The 18955-nt window shown below is 44.4% G+C and overlaps 1 protein-coding gene across 2 annotated transcripts in view; it reads left to right on the plus strand.

Moving 5' to 3' along the window:
- The window catches only part of Dnah7 (dynein axonemal heavy chain 7), a 211976-nt gene that overhangs the window by 34157 nt on the left and 158864 nt on the right, over nt 1-18955 (plus strand). For both annotated transcript variants that reach the window (XM_010631953.2, XM_010631954.3), the window contains exons 11-17: nt 4866-5049; nt 5665-5844; nt 9958-10230; nt 10922-11049; nt 13192-13270; nt 15941-16165; nt 18684-18830. In XM_010631953.2, coding sequence (XP_010630255.1) covers nt 4866-5049; nt 5665-5844; nt 9958-10230; nt 10922-11049; nt 13192-13270; nt 15941-16165; nt 18684-18830 — 1216 coding nt within the window. The remainder of the gene's footprint in view (nt 1-4865; nt 5050-5664; nt 5845-9957; nt 10231-10921; nt 11050-13191; nt 13271-15940; nt 16166-18683; nt 18831-18955) is intronic.

Raw genomic sequence — 18955 nt, forward strand, 5'->3', positions numbered from 1 at the left:
CTTTCCCAGGGCAATGTAGAAATCTCTTGATGACAATTTTTGGTCAGTTTTGCTCTTTGTGTGCGCCCTCACCACCACTACCCTATCCCAAGCCATGTTCCTGGGTCCCGCTGTTCTATTTTTTATTGTGATATAATTCACTCAGCATAAAATTCACCCGTGTAATGTGTACAGTTCAGTGGATTAGATATACTCCCCAGGCTGTGTAACCATCGCTACTGACTCCAAAACATTTTCCTCACTGCTGCAGAGACTCTGGGTCTATCAGCAGTCACTTCGCCTTCTCCCTCCCATGAGCACCTGGTCAACACTAATTACTTTTTGTCCCTGTGCTTTTCTCGTTCTGGAAATTTCATCTAAGTGGGATAACACAGTATGTGGTCATTTATTGTGGTCTCTTATTGGCAGCAGCATATGCTCAAGGTTTATCCCTGGTATAGTATGAATCCACACGTCATCCCTTCCTCTGGCCCAATAACATGACACCATACGGCTCACCACAGTTTATCTGTGGTTGTTGAACATTTCGATTGTTTCCACTTTTTGCCTTCTAAATAATGCTGTGATGAACAGTTGTTTTTTATGAACATGTTTTCAGTTTTCTTGGGCACATACCTAGGAAAGAGTAGGATTTCTGGGTTATATGGTAGCTCCATGTTTAATTTTTTGAGGAACTGCCCCACTACTTCCTGATGGTGAGATTTTTACAGTCCTAACAACACTATGTGAAGGTTCAATTTCTCCACATCCTTGCCAACATGCATGGTCTTTCTTTCTGAGTATAGCCATCCTGGTGGGTGTAACCTGCTATCTCATTGTGGGCTTGATTTGTACATGCTTCCCATTCAGCCTAAATGTCTATCCAAATTCTTTACTTAACTATTAAGTTATCTGACTTTATCGCTGAGTCGAAGGAATTCTTTAAAATACTAGACCTTCATCAGGTATATGATTTGCCATTATTTGAAAAAGTTAGATTTTTGTCAAATGCGTTTTCTTTTGAAATAGTCATGTGTTTTCCTTTATTTTACTAATATGCTGCATTACATTCATTACCAAATAGTAAATGAACCTTGTGTCCATGGCCCAGTGGTCATGAGGTATAACTTTTTTATATGCTGTGAGGTTTGATTTGATAGTATTTGGTTGAGAATTTCTGTGTCTATATTTATAAGGTATATTGATCTGTAGATTTCTTTTTCTTATAATGTCCGTGTCTGGTTTTGGATAATATTATCTGGTTTTAAGGTAATACTGGCCCATAGAAAGAATTAGGAAATGTTCTTTTTCTTTTCCGTTTTGGTCTGTGAAGAGTTGGTATTAATTCTTCTTTCAGTGCTTGGTAGAACAACCATTGAATTCATCTGCTATGAGGTTCTGGCCTTTTAAAAAATTTTTGGAAGGTTTTTGATTATCACTTTAACTTCTTTACTTGTTACAGGTATGCTCATATTTTATATCTCTTCTTGAGTTATACTTGGTGGTGTGTGTCTTCTAGAATTAATCTGTTTTTTTCTAGATTATCCAGTTTGTTGGTGTATAATTTTTCTTCATAGTCCTTAATAATTGTTTGCATTTCTCTAAGATAGGTATTGATAGCTTGTCTTCCATCCATGATTTTTTGGAGAGATTCAACCCAGGGCCTTTGGACTGGGCCACATCCTCAGCCTTTTTCGTAGTTTTTATTTTGAGACAGGGTCTTGCTCAGTCACTAGGTTACCCAGGCCGGGCTCGAACATATACAGCCCTCCCACCCCAACATCTCAGAGTCCCAGGACTACAGGCGTGTGCCACCACTCCATGCCCATCCCTGATTTCAGTCGTTTGAGCATCTTCTCTTTTTTCCTGGTCATACTGGCTATAAGTTTGTCGATTTTGTATTTTGTTCCTTTTTTCTTTCTTTCTTTTTGGTTACCAGAGATCGAACTCAGGACCTTGCACATGCAAGGCAGGTGTAGTGCCACTGAGGTAAATCCCAGGCCCTTGTTCCTCTTTTCAAAAAACTCACTTTTAGGATTGTTGGTTTTCTCTATTGTTTTTCTATTTTCTATTTTGTTTGTTTTCATTCAAGTTGCTATTTCATCCCTTCTTGTTTTGAGTTTAGTTTGCTCTTTTTTCTAGTTTCCAGTGGAATTTTACATTCTTAAGTTGGTATAGTTCTTGTTTTAATGTAGATGTTTTTACAGTTACAAGGTTGGTCTCTTGCTTATTATTTCATCCTGAGTTCTGACTTATGATGTCTTCATTTTCGCTTACCTTAAATTACTTTTTAAGTTCCCTTGTGATTTCTGTTTAACTTACTGGTTATTTGGGAGTATGTTATTTTATTTCCACATGTTTGTCAAGTTCCAAGAGTCCTTCTGTTATTGATTTCCAATTTGCGTTTCAGTCACGTCCTATTTGTTGAAACCTATCCCATGAGTGCCTGCTGTTTTTTTTTTTTTTAATCTTTTTGCATTTTAATTCTCTCTGCTGCTTCCTGTGGCAGACCCTCTTGATTTTCCCTGTAGATGGCCGCAGGGCCTGACTTGCTGCTGTACCCTTTATCTCAGTAGCTCTCCCTGTCAAGCCTATCCTGTAAACCCCTGGCAGGTGAATATTAAGATGTTCCCCACCCAGGGTCTCCCACTTGTTTACAGAATAAACCTGTAATTCCTAACCTGCTTTTTAAGACCTTCTGCCCTGGAGCCTAATGAATCTCATCTTCATTTCCAAGAAGACCTTAACCTCAGCCATCCTAAATAGCCATGACATCTAAATACATTTTAATTCTCTCTGCTTCCAGGACTAGATTGAAACCATTTCTACCGCCTTTAAAAGTTTATCTACGAATTAAGTCTGAGGCTCTTTATTTCCTTTATTACATAGTCAGTTTCGCTTGGCTTCTCTTGGTTCAGGTGGGAATGTTAGAAGAAAATATCTGAAAGTCCAGTTGCATCCCTCATAGAGTCTGTGACTTTCAGTATTTTTGTCTGTGCATACTAACTAATGGCAGCATCAGCAGTGAAAGAGACAAACGAAGTAAGAGCCTCTCTCACACCATCATCAAAATCCTGGGATTCACACTGTTGGCGATGCTTGAGGCCGCTCATTACTGGAAAATCCTTTCTTCTGTCCTTGTGTTGAACCGTGGATCCACGAATCTTTGCTGTAATCTACCTACAGTGGCCTTTTTTCCAGATGCCTCGGAACTTTATTCTCTTATGACTCCTTCCTTGTATTTCTTTACCGATGTCCCTCTTCCCACCTCACTAATCTACAAGCACTTGAAAAACTGAGAAATACTTTATTTTCGGTTTTTTGAGACAGGGTCTCACTATGTAGTTGAGACTGACCTGGAACTCATTGTGTAGCCCAGTCTGGTCTCAAACTCACAGTGATCCTCCTGCCTCAGCCTTCTGAGGGCTAGGATTACAGGCATGCGCCACCACGCCCGGCATCTGAGAAGTACTTTGTATCCCAAATGTTTTACACGTAGTAGGGATTTATATAAATATTCTTCAGATAGTGGGTGAGTAATTATAATGCATTTATTCATCCTCTCTCCAGCCATAGAGAGCCCTTCCCTCTCTTGCCCGGACGTGCTGGGATTCTCGGTTCTCTTTGTTGACCCAGCATGGTCTGTCTCAGTGGGTTTCCCCGTGGTTCTCTCTCTCTGCTGCTTTTGCAGTGTTACCTCGGCACAGAAGCTTCTGCTGTGGCTTCATCTCGGAGCGTCTGCCCCAGGTCTTGCTTTGAGCTCCGAAGCTCTGCAGGAGCCCTCACGGACGTGGCCCCTGCACGTCTTCCTGTTTTCTAGTGCGCCAGCCCGACTGTGTGTCATCCCTGTGTAGACACAGAGATGATCAGATACGTGTCACTTCGCGCCTCATTGCCACTTCAGAGTCCCATCCTCGTTTCTTTCTCTTCGGTGACATTGCCACCTTCACCCTCGAGCCATTCTCCCATGAGTCAGGAGAAAACTCCTTCTCTGTCCTTTGGCTTCAGATCCGTGCTCTGCGTGATGCGTTTGCCTTTTTGTAGTGAGCAGAAAGATGTTCTGCCTTTCATGTCTCAGCAGCGCTGTCCTTCGTGTAGAAGAGGGATTCGATGCATATTTGTTCAGAGGATGAGTAAACATATCAGAGCTTAGATTTGCTGTCTTGGAACATTTAGGCAACTCCTGAAATTATATTAATTATTTATCATCCCTTGTCACTTCAAAAGCTGGCACCAATATGCTTTAACCCTGTGGTGTTGGACAGGGGTCTTACAAGTGGCAGACGTCCCTAGCAGTCATCGCGATGTGCACACTAACTGCGCTGTTGTTCTTCTATTACAAAGATGCATGCACAGTTGTCTACGCTCACACATTTGAAACTTTGTTTTCGATCAGTCACTCCCAAGAGAAAGGGCAAAATAAAATACGTGACTTTGATGATTTGTTTTTAAGAAATTGTTAAACAGAATGGCATGAAATACCAAGTGGGTTTAAGCTCTTTAAGCAGTTATTCACAGGATAGCTTTAAGCTAACAAATATGTCCCCCCGAGAACAGTTAAGAGACCGAAGAGAAGAATCTGAAATGTCAATAAAGTTAGTTCTCATATTTCTTCAAAAAGTGCAGAAACCATTGTTCTGGAGGTAAGATTTATGTCTTATAGCAGCCCATCATGGAGTCATTTTCTACTGGTTATGATTTAAAATTTCCTTCCCTAGGCGACGCGAAATATTCCAGCACTTACATTTCAGAGCGTGGATAATGTCACTTAGCATTATACTTCTTTAGGGTGACCTTTGGGTGTCTAGAAGTTACTTTTGACACTAAATGTAAAAGGAGTAATTCACCGAGACTACTGACTTTTAAAAGTCTCTTGTTCTTTCAAGGTGGTTTCCAGAAGTGCAGAATATTTATTACCAAGGTAATAAAAAGAAGCAATTGCCAACCAGTGGCAACAGTGCCAAATTGGAATCTTTTTTCAACTGTGCGGCTACACTCATGACTTTACAGCTGCAGGACCTCACTTTAGTCTCCATGCAAGATTTCACGGACCTCATCGCGCAGCCTCCGGTGAGTATGGGCCGTCACACCGGGAAGTGCTCGCTGCCTGTCCAGTTTCAGTCCTTGCACAGGGGAAAATGACAAACGCCTTTAGCATTGAGAGAGCAGAAGGTACATATTTAGACCTACCATACTTCCGCTGTTAAAGACAGTTAAAGTCCCCTTGCATATCTAGGGTATGTGATTATCATCACGTTATAGTGGTGAGGACTGGGGGAAGTAAGTAGAAATCCCCACAGCTGGGAAGCGTAGATCACGAAGGCTGGGGAAAAGCCCATGAGTAGTGCTTTTTCTCTCTGGAAGAGCTCGCGGTCAGTGACCATGTGAACAGGGCCTTGGCATTGGAGTGTCTTTCTCCTGGGCTGCTGTGTCCATGCTGCCAGAGCCCACTGCTACGCATTTCACCCTGGTTTTGAGACCCGGGCCCTGTAGTTAGCCTGTAGGCCTGGCGGATACAAGTCACTTGTGGTCACTCTTGCTGCTCTCGGTAGAGCTCCCAGCCTAACTGTGGAAGGCAGAAGAGCAGCGAGGGTATACGCTGTAGATAAGTACACAGCTGTGGTCGTGACTGTATGTTGTTTCCTCCGGTTAGAGCTGCACAGACACATCTTTATCTTCTTGCAGGACTCTGTCAGAGCCTTTGAACACCCAGGTTTCATCATGAGGCTCATTCTTGATAATGACACCATTAAGTTTGAACCCGAGTTTGAGGAATATACAGATATCCTTGTAAACGTGTATGATGTCATGATGAAGGTTGTCAGCTTTGTGCCAAGAGTTGAGACAAAATTGTACTCCCAATGGGTAAGTTAAAGGGTGCTCTTCTCACATGACAGTCACTTCAGGAAACTTCTGGGAGGTTCAGATGGGTATCCTCTGCTTCCCGAATATGAATCACCTGGGAAGAAGCACCTTAGAAGAAATCTTTGTTTTTTAAAAGATGCCGTTTTCCTCTTTAGCTTCTCTTGGAAAATCCATGACCTCTCTCGGGCTTCCGCCGGACTTCTTGAACTTGCTGAGGGTCTGGATTCAAGCTGCCAGGCTTTGGGGCCGCTGGGGTGTCTGCCCGCCTCAGGCTCAGTGCTTGGCCGCAGCCCTCTCTTGGGGTCCCAGCCTGCATCGGACACTTCCAGCCTGTGAAACGGTCCCAAGGCTGGTACCTACCTTGTTACCTTTCCTTTCTCCATTAAATAGCCAGCTCCTGCCTCTGTCCTTTCAGCTCATAGATCCGTCTAAAGCCATTGAAATCATGACACAGGTGCATCTGAAGCTTCCTTAACTTTCAAGGTTTATGAGTTTTGTAAGGTCAATTGGTAGCTTTCTCCTTCCTGCTATATATTTTTAAATAGTTTGTAGATTTTTGATGTAGACACAAGGGCACGGGCCACTACTGTGTCAAGGTTTAAGCAGCAGTAGAGCTAACACCCGCAGAGCTGTAGCCCAGTGTCAGGAAGAAAGCTGTCCTGTTACTCCTTCTGTTTGCATTCCCATCCTGCCTTCTAAATCATCATCTTCTAATCATCATCCTGGATCTTGGAGTTATTATTCTTAATTTTCAAAAAAATTGACTATCTGTATATTCCAAATATATATATTTTCCTGGTATATTTCTGTACAGATTTTCCATATCTTTGTAATTTGTGTCTTCCTTTACATCATGTAACATTTTGATTATAAAAGTATGCATTTTGAGTTTATTAGCCTCTTCATTGAGGTCCTAATTGTTATTTTCTTATTTCCCGGAATTCCATTAAGTTCTTTTTCAAATAGGTCTGATTGCTTTAGATAATTTTTTCTGTTCATTGATGTATTTACTAAGCTTTTAGTTCTTTATGTATGTATTAATTTTTGACTGTTTCCATATTTAATAATTCCAGCATCTCTCTCCTTGGCCTGTCTGATTCTGCTGTTTGTTGACTCCTGATCCTGGAGATTTATTTCTCTGGCTGTTTTTCTTTATTATTATGAGATTACAAGATGTGATCAAACAACATAGTGACTATTTAAATGAGAAGAACTTTATTACAGTAAAGGACACATTGCCTTTAGGACAATCTCTCTCTCAAAATACCCGCTTCTCTTTGAGCACACTCACCCCATCGTTCTGGCCACTTTCCGAAGCAGCTCTGGAATCCTCTTTCCCGAGTGTCTTTAGTTGTGCTGTCCCGGCTGCCTCGATGTCCTGAATCGATTCAAGACATTTACCTTTCGTGGTCATCTGAACTTGGGGAAAGAGCCAGAAGTCACGGGTGCCAGATCCGGTGAGTAATGGCGGCCTGCCTGTCAGCTGGATGGCGCGCGGCAGCAGCCTCACTGTATTTTAGATCACACTCTGCAAAGACAGCCACAAAAGCAGTCTTCCAGTGCTGCCCCAGAAAGTGGCGAGAGGATGGGATGAGTGTGTCTGAAGTGAGGCGGAGGACTCAGAGGGTGCACTGGCGGTGTGTCTTTTACTCTAATACGTTTTTAAAAAATTTAAACATTGGCCATGCATTTCGAGCACCTTGTTCGTACGTAAGGGCCTTGTAAGTAGTGGCTGGGGCTGTGGTGTGAGTTGTTCCCTGTGGGACTTGCGTCCTCACTTGATGAGTGCTCGGGAGGTTCCTGTAGACCGAAGGTCATCTTTGATGGACCCCCTTTTGAATGCTTTTGTGGACAGCGGTAGCCGTGTGAACACTCAACTAAATCTGAGCGTCAATTGTGGGTGCGAATTGTTAGAGCCATTGTTTTCTTCTTTATTTCTCTGCTCTTCCCTCACGGGCCTTTTCTTAGTGTTTGAAGATTTGTTCCCTCGGACCCTTCATTTCCTGTGTGCAGTTCCTGCCTTCTGGCTGTGTGGGGTGCATGAAGTCTTCCTGGGACCTCAGGCTGCGACTTTGTCCCCTGCGGCCAACTGGAGAGACCAGGGGGACAGTGAGGTCCCGCCTCACGCTGCAGCCTCTCTCCGTTCCGTCCCTTCTCCTCTGGGCTCTTGGCCTTCCCCATCTTACTTGGCTTCCCTAGCTGTGCATTATCAAATGTAAAGTTAGCCCTTTTCAGCACAGTTATGTGTTTTGAACTCATCATTTTCTGGGTATCTGTTCCTCGTGTTGCTAGGATTAGAAGTCTCAAGAAACTTACTGTTTGCTTTGTTCTGTGTGCGATTCTGCTCCCCTGTGGCCTTCTTTTCCACCCTAATATCCTGCCTTTTTCTGAGAAGGATTCGAGATAACTAGTGAAATGGACAAACATAAATGGTTAATAAGAACCGCCAAGCTCTGAGTGGAGAAAAGCAGACGTCACCATTATTCAAGTGAGCACAGCTGCTGGGGTTTTATGATTCTAAGATGGCTCTCAGCTTCCTGGTCCCTAAAGTGAAGAGGGTATCACAACACGTTGAAAGCAGGATTACAATTTAGACTTCTCAGTGGAGAATGAAATTTTCCCGGTGTCACATCCTGCGAGGTACAGCTTTCCCAGGATGTGGAAGTGATCTTGAAGCTCTGTGCACCCGTGGTCCCTGGTGACATTTTAAATACAAAACCCGGGGCTCGCTGTGTTCTGGACCCCACTCGGGTTCCGCCCCGGGCGATTCTGACAATCAATGAGGACTGGAAGCAAACAGTGACAGACTACAAGAAATGTGCCTCGTGCACACAGACTTGAAGCTCTGTGACGGAAACTGCAGAGGGGCATTCATACCATTGTCAGGCAAACCCAGCTCTCCTACCCAACAGCGTTTCTCCAACTAATAGGTCATCAAGCTCCATATCAAAATTGCGATCTCTATCATAGCTCCAGAGTCCTATCAAATTCTGTCTAGAAAGATAGATCTATAGGCTTTACAGATTAGACGAATCAATAAATCTAAGACTCGTTCTATAATGAGCATTAATGAGCTTCACAAACCCCAGTAATTTTGCATTGTGTGCAGTACATGTGTAGGTGATGTTATCTCCTTAGAAAAGATGAGACCGAGCATCTCCTGGGTGCCGGCCCTGGCCTGGAGGACTTGCCATGCTGTCTGTGAAGCCTGTGGCTCCGAGCTGAGATCCTGTACGGCCCACCAGGGGGCGCGGCCGGCTAATGCCCCCTCTGGCCCATTCTTGCCCTCTGTTACTCTAATTATGATAGCAGAATGTTAAGCTTTTTATTACTGTTTGTTTGCCACACAGTAATCCTATTCATCTGGGGGAAGGACACATAGTGCTACATCCTGATCATGTTTACCCCACTTTTCCACAGCTCCCCTTCCCATCTCTGCAGAAAACAAATTTTGCAGCTAAGATTTTTAGTCTGCTCTAGTTGGTGCCCACAGAATCAGGGATTGAAGGTTTATGAAAGAATCAGCAGTCTTTCTCTGTCTTAGATAGATTTGTCCTCAAGATGAAAAGGCTCTGTGATTAAAAAATATAATGCTATGGCCTGGTGTAGTGGTGCGCCCTGTAACTCTAGCACTTGGGAGGCTGAGGCAGGAAGATTGCTAAGCATCAGAGGCCAGCCTGAGCTACATAGTGAGCAGTAACAAAACAAAACATGATATGACATTGAACTAGTAGTGTACTTTATTTTAATAACGTGCAGCTTAAGTACACTCTTAAATAGGTAACATAATTGCAGAAATAAAATGTGGATTTTGCTGTTTATGTTCTAAACCTTACCAAATACACATCTTCATCTTCAGGTGACTGTTTTTTCATCTTTCATAGTGAAAAACTAGGTATCCTTGAGGAAGACAAAATATTATATAGCACCACCTTTTAAAACACTGGCTTGGTTAGACTGGATATCTGCGTATAAATTGGAGATTGAGAAATAAAAGACCTTGTAAATTAAAAAGACAGCGTTATCATAAGGTTGGCATTGTTACAAGGATAAATGCCAGGGTTGCTACTTCAGGTATAAAAAAGCTCTCGCTGTTTTCTCCCCTTTCTTCAGGAGAGTAAGTCTAAACCAACCACCCTGAAGCCCATAATCCTGGATGAAATCGTGGCTGCTCACAAGGCCAAGATCAGGGAGGTGGTGGAGAGGGAAAGTGTGGCTCCCACTGCGCACCTCCGACTCTATGACAAATACGATTTTTTAATCTCCAAAAGAGCTGAGCGAGATACAGACGTGTTCCTTGAGGCGAACCACCATTATGAGAGGATAATAGAGGAAATCCGGAAATATCAAAGACTAACCGAGGAAATACAGTACACCTCTAGGAAGGTATGTGGCGGGTTTGCACAGCTGCTGACGTATCTCATGGCTGTTTCTCTGTGTCCTCAGCCTGTGGCTCTAGGGGCACAGAGAAGGAGTCGGTGTGGCTGTCGACAGGAGTCTGTGTACTGAGCTCATGGCCTAGCGTTGTGAAATCTGGGGATGGGGCAGATTGTGCCAGGGCTGGGGAGGACAGCCATGACTTCTGTGTCGTTTACTGAGGCTCTAATTCCAGAGTTGGTTTGAGAGCACGTTAGGTAATTTCAAGAATCTAGTTCTTTTCTTCACATCGTGTCTATCAGTCCTTTGGAAAAGACAGTAATTACAGCAGAATATGCTTGCTTCTGTTTAGCAGGACACTAATAAGAATTTAAAAGTTTTCCTGTCCTCCTTTTAAACACTTACCATATTTTCTGTTGTGACCACAAACTACTTTACGTACAGAGCAAATATAACATTTGAACCCCACCATGTCTATTTAGCAATACCTCGATTTCCTGAGGTTTTAGAAGTTATTATTGTTCTGAAATAGAATTAGAAGGTAAGATAACACATTTCAAGGGCATTTATGTGGAAGATAACGAAACAAAGCACCTCAGCCTTGTTAGGTCACACAGGCAAAACTCAACGTTAGGGAAACGACAAGATGTTCTTTCCTTTTATTTCTCTCTGCGTTTATTGAGCTCGTGCTGTGTTACAGAGTGTCCGCCTGGGAATGTTTGAGATGCACTGCGAGGAGCTAATCAGAGCGCTAGTGAAACGAGCAGACGCTATCTGTGGGCGGTTGATAGCGAAGATGTACAAAGACCACCAGGAACTGAATACCAGGTACGTGGGCGCTGCTTCCTGTTTCAGGAAGGGACGTAGCGGAAGGGAACTGTCACTTGACAGGAGCAATGGCTAGAGCCATGTCCTGCGTGATCTGAGGGACGACTGCGCCCCATGTCCTCCTGCTTGGCTTCTGCTGTCATTTTGAGATATGAGTATTGATTTTGTCTATCGGAACAAAAGTGCTACTAAGTTGTGTTCGCGTTTCTTTTGCCCGAGTCAGGGAACATTATCTAGCTTTAGATTTTTTAATTCGTGTAACCGGTGTACAGAGCGGGTTTTCAAAGTGGATTGCCACCAAAGTTGTCTTGAGTCTTAGGGACTCTCAGATTCGGCATTCTGTCTCTGACTACTCTTCTGGGCCACGACTGCTTGGTGTCTTAGTGCAAATCCATTTGTTGGCTGTGCTGGGTACTTTTAGGAAAGCTGATCCATGTTAGGGAAGTGCACTGAACAGTAATATGTAAAGTGGGGCATCGGTTTATTTAGGGTACGGAATAGAACTGGGGTCACTAGTTTCCCTGCAACTGGTGCTGCTGTTGGCTCTGGGAAAGTCTTTTGTATCTGTTAAGAGGAAATACTGGAGATAATCAGAACATTTTTATTATGAGAAAGCAATGTAGTAGTAGTAATACTTACCTTGAGGTGGGAGCTTTGTTTTACAACCCTGTGTTAGGCATAGGCCCAGGCTTAGAATACGAGTAAAACCACTGGAGGAACTTACACTGTCAACAGGGAAATAAAGTACAAGCTGTAAATTACGCCTGGTTGCTGTGAGCTCCGCACTGCACCCTCCAGGGAGAGTGGGGAACTGGACCGACTCCTTCAGGGCAGAGTTTGGGGAGGGGGAGACTCGGCAGAGAAGAGCCCTACCTGCCCTGGGCCCAGTCTTGGTCTGTGTCACTTTCATAGACCCCGGGGGAGAGCGGTGACAGGGAGGGGAGGACGGATACTGGACTGGGGTCTTGTCTGTGAGCCAGAATCTTATTTTTATCCGAAGGCACCATTTCCACTAGAAGTACTGGAGAATGGTGAAAGTGTCTTTAATTAGAGCTTTCCATGCTGGGTGAAATATTATTTTCACGCAATAGCTACTCTCCTCACCTCTTGATGCCTCTCATAGTAACATTCTCATTGCTGACACTAAACTCCCAGCACTCACGACAGGAGGAGGAAAGTTTCGTGGTGGCCTGTGATCTGCAGGGTCTGGGTCACAGCTGTCTGGAGCCCCGGCAGGCAGCATGGCACAGGGGCGAGGGGCAGGCAGGCAGGAAGCAGAGTCGGGGCCGCAGATGGATCCCTCACACAGCGCCTCTGCTCTGATCCGTGCTCGCTCCTGTGAGAGCCGAGGCCCCGGGACGCAGGACAGAAACTGGACGTCCTCTGAGCAGTGTCAGCTCTCCTTTTTGTCCACTTTTCCTCAATTATTTGAGACTCTCTGATGTGCGGAGGCCCCACCAGGGCCACTGTCCCAGGAGCCTGGCCTCTTCCCGGTCCCAGGAGCCTATCCTGGAGCCCCTGGTGGCCACATTCTCGGTGGCTGGGGTCTGTCCCCTCCCCCCCCTTCCTCCACCTCCCCTAATGGAGCCTCCTCTCCCTGCCCACTGTGTCTGAGGTGGGACTTTCAGCTTCTTCCGCCTCCCAGCCCAGCCCTTCTCCTCCTTCTTCCCTTCCCACTTCTCTGTGAAAAGGGTCTGGACGCCTTGGCTCCTACTATTTTTTTCTCCCCAACCCAAAGAAATTGCTTTACTCCTGGTGACCCCAACCCAAATCAGCCAGAAGCAGCTGCATTTTACCGGATGTTCCTGAGTGCTTGGCCCGCTTCGGTTCTGTCCCAGTCTGCAGACTCCAGGTTGGCGGCTTAGGGTCCTGCCTTCCACACTGGACCGTGACGCTGCGGGCCGTGATTCCACTTCATTTATCTCCGCACCCCTGTCCCTTACTGTTGTAGAAGCTCATTACATTAACACTGAACGAAAACTAAAGGGACACAGTTGTGCCCTTAATTTATTCGATGACATGTAGATAAATTACAGCCCTGCTCTTTTCTTGCACTGGAGCATTTAAATAGTAAACAGGAATACGCTTTGGGGTGAAATTTCACCATGCATCTTTTAATATCGATTTTGCCTGGCATTTTAGGCTATGTGAAGAATTTGAGAAGATAGCTGAAAAGGCCCTCAGCACCCCTCCAAATACAGCAGAACTAATGGAAATGAAGGTATCATTTATGAACTCTGGTTGTGTGTGTATCCGTTCGTTGCCGCCACAGTGTGAAACAAATCCCTCTGAAAGCTAAGACAGGCTAAAAATCACGACCCTTTGAAGGCCATTTCGACTGGATTCCCCTGGGCTGTTCTGTCTGGCGCGGTCCTCGGCGGGGTCCTTTGCTGGGCTGAGCGGGGATGGCTGGCTCTTAGGTGGGCTCACTGGTGGGACTGGCTCTGCAGTTTGCCTTTGCCACACCTGTCTCTCAGATCCCAGCAGGCCGCCCTGGGCCCTCCCTCAAGGTGAGGTGGAGACGTAAGCAAGTGCGTGGTGAGTCTAGTCCAGGCACATGACCGGTGTCTCAGTGACCTGAAGAAGCAGCGTGGAGGGACATACGGGGCGTGGGGACAGGAGAGGTGAGGTATCAGGGCTGCCAACACGATGGTCCACCAGGACAGTTGTGAGAGAAGCATGACCAGTGTCGCCGCGGGGCAGACCTAAGTCCGGCTTTCCTGGGAGACTTGAGGCACGTGGCCGCCCCTCGTTTGTAATCCGCAGTACTTCATCTTTAATCAGTGTTTTACTTTGTTTCCTGTAAGAGCTGCATTTGTTATGGATGAGTGTTTTCTGTGTGGTTTGCTGAGATATATTACCCTTTGATCATAGAACTTACGGCAAAATATCGCCTCACTTTGATTGACTTTCATGTTACTTCTGTGTTTGAAATCCGCCTAATGGCAAATAAAATCGGGCAGAACAACAAGTTAATGGCCATGTCATTTTATTCTCTTTTTATTCTTACAGCATTAAGGTTTTACACGATTCTTTTTTTTAAAAAAAATTTTCTAGTATTCCAAAAATCCAAAATAAAGTGCTCTTAGTTTTAGATTTTAAAATACTGAAGTGAACCCCCAAAACCTGTAAAAATTTTCAAAACCTTGAATGGGCAGGAAATTGTAAAAGGAGTTCAAATAATTATGTATGCTTATTCCTTATTCACGTAAACAGAAGTTTGTTAAAATCATTAGAACCAGCTTTGAAGTAGATCTTGATAGAGTTATTTTTCTTTTAAATATTTAGGCTTGGGGGTTTTAGTATGTCTGCGTCTGTGTGTGTGTGAAGCATAGGGGCCCATATATATTCTGTTTGGAATGCTTTTATATTTTATATTAATTATCATAGGCCACAATGAAATTCTTTGGTTATGGATGATTATAAGTATAGTTAGTTCTTCAACTGTGAGTTTATCTTCATTAAAGGAAAACTCCTTTGGAAAAAGGATTGCTGGCTATGGAGAATGTCATTTGTTTTCCCTTAGAGCCATCACTGGAAGTAATTGGGAATTGGAGCTTATTTGCTGTGAATCTCTCTTACATGTAATAATCTTTAACAGAATTAACAAATAGGATTCATTGTATAGTAGTTTTAAAAATATTTCTGTATCATAAAAAAGTTTATTCCCATGAGCTGGTAAATTTAATATAGAAATCAGTCATTTATCATAAGTGCGAGGAAATAAAAATCCATCTGACTGCAAAGCAGGTTAAATGAATGTGCATATACATTTCCAGGGAGACATCTGTTGTTTGTGAAAATCACTATGGCTCACATCGTATTCGTTTGGATTTGCATCATGAAAACACTTAATCTCGCTAGGACACTGCCATATTGGTGAAATATTTCTAGACAGTTTTGCTTTTTAATTGTAAAAGTGACAATTTAAACTATATAGAATTGTGCAAATCATAGAAGTTCCTTCTTTCCCATAATTTCTCTGAGCTTTGAGACAATATATACAACTATTGGTTGTGTATTTTTGTCTCGTTTCTGTCCGCTCTGGACTCTTCTTACTTTCTGAAATCTCTACTAATCAATCAAGTTGTTGTTTTGTGGGGGGTTTTTTCCTTTTCTTTTTTCTTTTTCCTTGTGTATGCAGAGCGTGTCAGTCTGTGTGGATAGTTTTGCACCGCTCTTTCTTCCTTAGTGGTTTTGTGCTGCTGACTAGTGTGCAGCCAGCCAGGCCCTAACTTTTCAGCTCCAGTCTCCTCCTGCCCTCCTGCCCGGCTGGATCCCTGCCGGCTGTGTGGAGCCCCTGGCCGCTGTGAGCCCTCAATGTGCAGCTCTCTCCGCTTGCCTGCTCTTCCCTCTCCTTGGCTCCATCCTTCACTCTCTCTGCTGTACCTCACATCTTCAGTTAGAGCTGCAAGCCTGTGCCTATCCTTAGGGCACTTGTCCTGCTGAGAGCTTGCACTTTTACTGACTCTGCAGCGAGACCACAAAACCCTCAGGGAAAAGCTTCTTTTTCTGTCTGTGTCTTGTCGCTCTGCATTTTCAGCCCTTGGCACAGTGTCGGACACTTGGGGGCCCAGAATGTCATGCTGGAAGAATAAATGAAATCATCAGAGAGCATCTGCTTCTTACTTTCCACGAACCTCAGCACCCGCGCCCCCCTCCGATTTTCCATTGCTTTCTCTGTGTTAAAGTGTTTTTAAAGATTATTTTCCCTTCCATTTTAGTGAAGTGTCTGGGGAGAGGAGAAGCGAAGCGGGCTGTGGTCCCTATCTGGAGCCCAAGGCTGCTTTCTAGTGAGACCACGCGTATTCATGCAGCTCCCTTCTGGGGGCTATTTGTTGACATGAGCTGCCCATTAAAATGCCACCGGTAACCTCTGCTTCTCTCTCAGGCTTACATTCAGAAAGTGGAGGCCACTGATATGATTGAACTGGGACAGAGACTAGTGGATTCCAGAAACTGCCTCGCCTTCCTCATTGAGTGCACCAACTTCTCCCCTGCGGACATCAGGCTGAACAATAGTGTTTTCCAGTGGCACGGAAGGATGGGGGAAATTTTTGAAGAACACAGGAAGATCATTAAAGAGAAAACAGAACAATATCAAGATGGGCTTAAGGTAGGCATCGTGGGAACAGATTTTAAATGATTTTTCACTTTCTGAAAATGTTTCAATTTTAACTTTTTTACATAGCACGGCCAAATCCTTTACTTCGTGGGCCATGTATGGTAGCGTTCTCCTACTATAAGTCTTAGAAAAGGATGGTATGCATGCATGAACTGGGATCTTTTGGGATGCCCATCGGATGACTCAGAAGTGAGTGAGTAGTATATTGGTCTGCGTGGGGTCATTTCTTGTTTTTTCAAGGTAATAGGAAGAAAACTTTGGAAAATACTGCCCACAAGTGACTATTAATGAAAAACAGCATTTATCATATATGGTTTATGGTACTGATTTTAGGATTTTTAATACTAATGAGGCATCATTGTTTTCTTGGTGAAATGCTCCTTCGTGCCTCATAGTCAATCTGACTCTCCGAAACACTGCCCGAAGCTAACTTTTTGTTCTGTTTGGTCTCCATATGAGATAGTCTGTGGCTTGCCACTGTGTGCCTGTCCACCTCGTCTCCTTCTGTCTGAACTCCTTACCTATGACTTGACCACAACCCCAAGCAATGTCCAGCTCCCTGCTGCCCCTCCTCTCTGTTCTCCCTGGCCACCTTGTCTCCCTGGTGCACTCTGGACTCAGCGCGGCATCCCCTGTGCTCTTCTCGTGGCACTTAGGGGAGCCAGGTGGGCCGGCACTGGGTCACGATGCTCCTGTTTTCAGGTCTGTCTCCCTTTAGGTGGTCAAGTCCCAGAGAGCAAGGTTGTTTCATCTTTATTTTTTCTCCATTCACATCCACTCCCCAGCACTGTGACTGACACCTAGTGCCTTGGTCCACTCTGTGCCTCTATAATAGAATCCCCCAGACTTGGCAGTTCTCGAAGAACGGAACTTTACTACTTATCCTCCTGGAGGCTGGGAAGTCCCAGTCTGAGAGGTCTGAACTCTTACTCCTGCGTCATTTCACACCAGAAGGCGGGAGGACAGCGATCAGGAGCACACACGCCTGAGGAGAAGGGAGTGACAGCGGGTCAGGGAGGGAGGAGCTGGAAGGCCAGCCTCCCTCTTCTGGTGATAACGGCACTGGTTGTCCACGAGGACGTGGCTGTGATGGCCTCATTGCCTTCTGCGGCCCTGCCCTCTGCAGTGTGTCACCAGGGATGGTGTTTCCACCCAGGACCTCTGGGGCCACAGTGAAACCAGAGCTCACAGGACCACATGAGCACCCCAGCCGTCACCTGAATGAGTAGTATTTTCAGTCATTTTACAGATGAAGAAAGTAAGATTCCCAGGAACTAAGAGACGTGATCCAGGTCAGCTGCTGAGATGTGCTTTGATTACGTCCCCTGTTCTCTTTGCGCCCTACTGCAGGAAGTACAGTTAATGCACGGAGTGTGTTTTCTGGACAGTGATGCATACGCTTAAAAAGGCCTTTATTGGGCCAGAGATTTAGCTCAGTGGTTCTGCCACCTGCCTCATAAGCAGAAGGTCCTGAGTTCGATCCTCAGTACCAAAAAAAGTCTTTTATTTCAAACTATGGGCTACCATCTTTGTTTTACCTTTAAGGTATTTCAAGATTTTTTAAGTATATGGGGAAACATCACACAGAGTAAATATTAGATGTTTAAATTACAATAAACAGACCTCTACAAGATGACATGGCTAGGTGTCCCAGAATTATCTGTACTTTGTTGTAAAGCATATTATTTAAAAAACAAGTCTGCATAATCTCAGCACATTCTTTCTCTTGTTTTCCTTCCCCTAAAAGATCACAGCAATGCATTTGCTGGGTAATGGAAGAAAAGAGGTCACTTATATAATAGAAAAATCTATTTTTAATGACCTTGATTTGACTTTCGATAGTTCATTCTTAGCTATTTTTAGAGCTGCTTAATTTGTGATGGCTTACCAATCCTCATAATAAGAATTTCTCAGTAAACACCCATTTTACATTGGCACATAAGCCCTTAGCCTTTAAAATCTAGATTAACTTGCCTAATACATTCCATAATGAGAAACCAACTAACCCTGGATTATCATATTTGAGAATCTCTCTTGGAACTGATGTTCTGACGATTGGAGAAATTCAGTTTCTTTCCATTTGTCTATGAAAATGCAACAGATGTTTTGACAGCCTTCAAACGAAGCAAGCCAGACTCTTCTTTTAGTCTCATATTGTTATGGATTTAAAAAATACTAAATCATTTGTCAGCACAAATTCTTCAGCATACCAAAGAAGGCTCTTGTCTAACGGATTCTTATTCAATGTGTCTGGTAGATCTTCTTATATAGCTGGTACTGAGTAAGCCTTTCAGTCTCAGAATTTAAGGAATTTCCACGCGTTAATTTAAACTTAAAAGTTCTGTACATTTTTAAGATCTCGAACTTCTTCCAGGTCAGCCGTTTCTATTTCGCTGGTGACAAAGTGCAGCAATCATTCTAATAATCCTCGGCAGATATTTAAAGTTTCTCTTGAGGCCTAGAGATTTTTAGCTTTTCGCGGTGTTAACGGCATGCGCTGTTCTCCCAGCTGCGGTGCGAGTGGTTTGTGGAGGAGCTAGAGAGCTATGCCAAGCAGGCCGAGGAGTTCTACGGCTTCGGGGACCTGCAGGATGTGCAGCGCTACCTGAAGAAGGCCCAGGCGCTGAACGCCAAGCTGGACGCGGCTGCGGACAAGGTGAGCCTGAGATGGGCTTGGGAGGGTGAAGCCCGGTCCCCGCGGTGGACAGGGAGCTGAGCGTTGGCCCCGCAGAGAAGACTGGAGCAGCAGCAGTGCAACTGTCTTTCATTAGAGCGTAACAG

This window comes from Fukomys damarensis, unplaced genomic scaffold, assembly GCF_012274545.1.
Source record: "Fukomys damarensis isolate Sample0158 unplaced genomic scaffold, DMR_v1.0_HiC HiC_scaffold_26, whole genome shotgun sequence".
In the NCBI taxonomy this organism is placed as follows: Eukaryota; Metazoa; Chordata; class Mammalia; order Rodentia; family Bathyergidae; genus Fukomys; species Fukomys damarensis.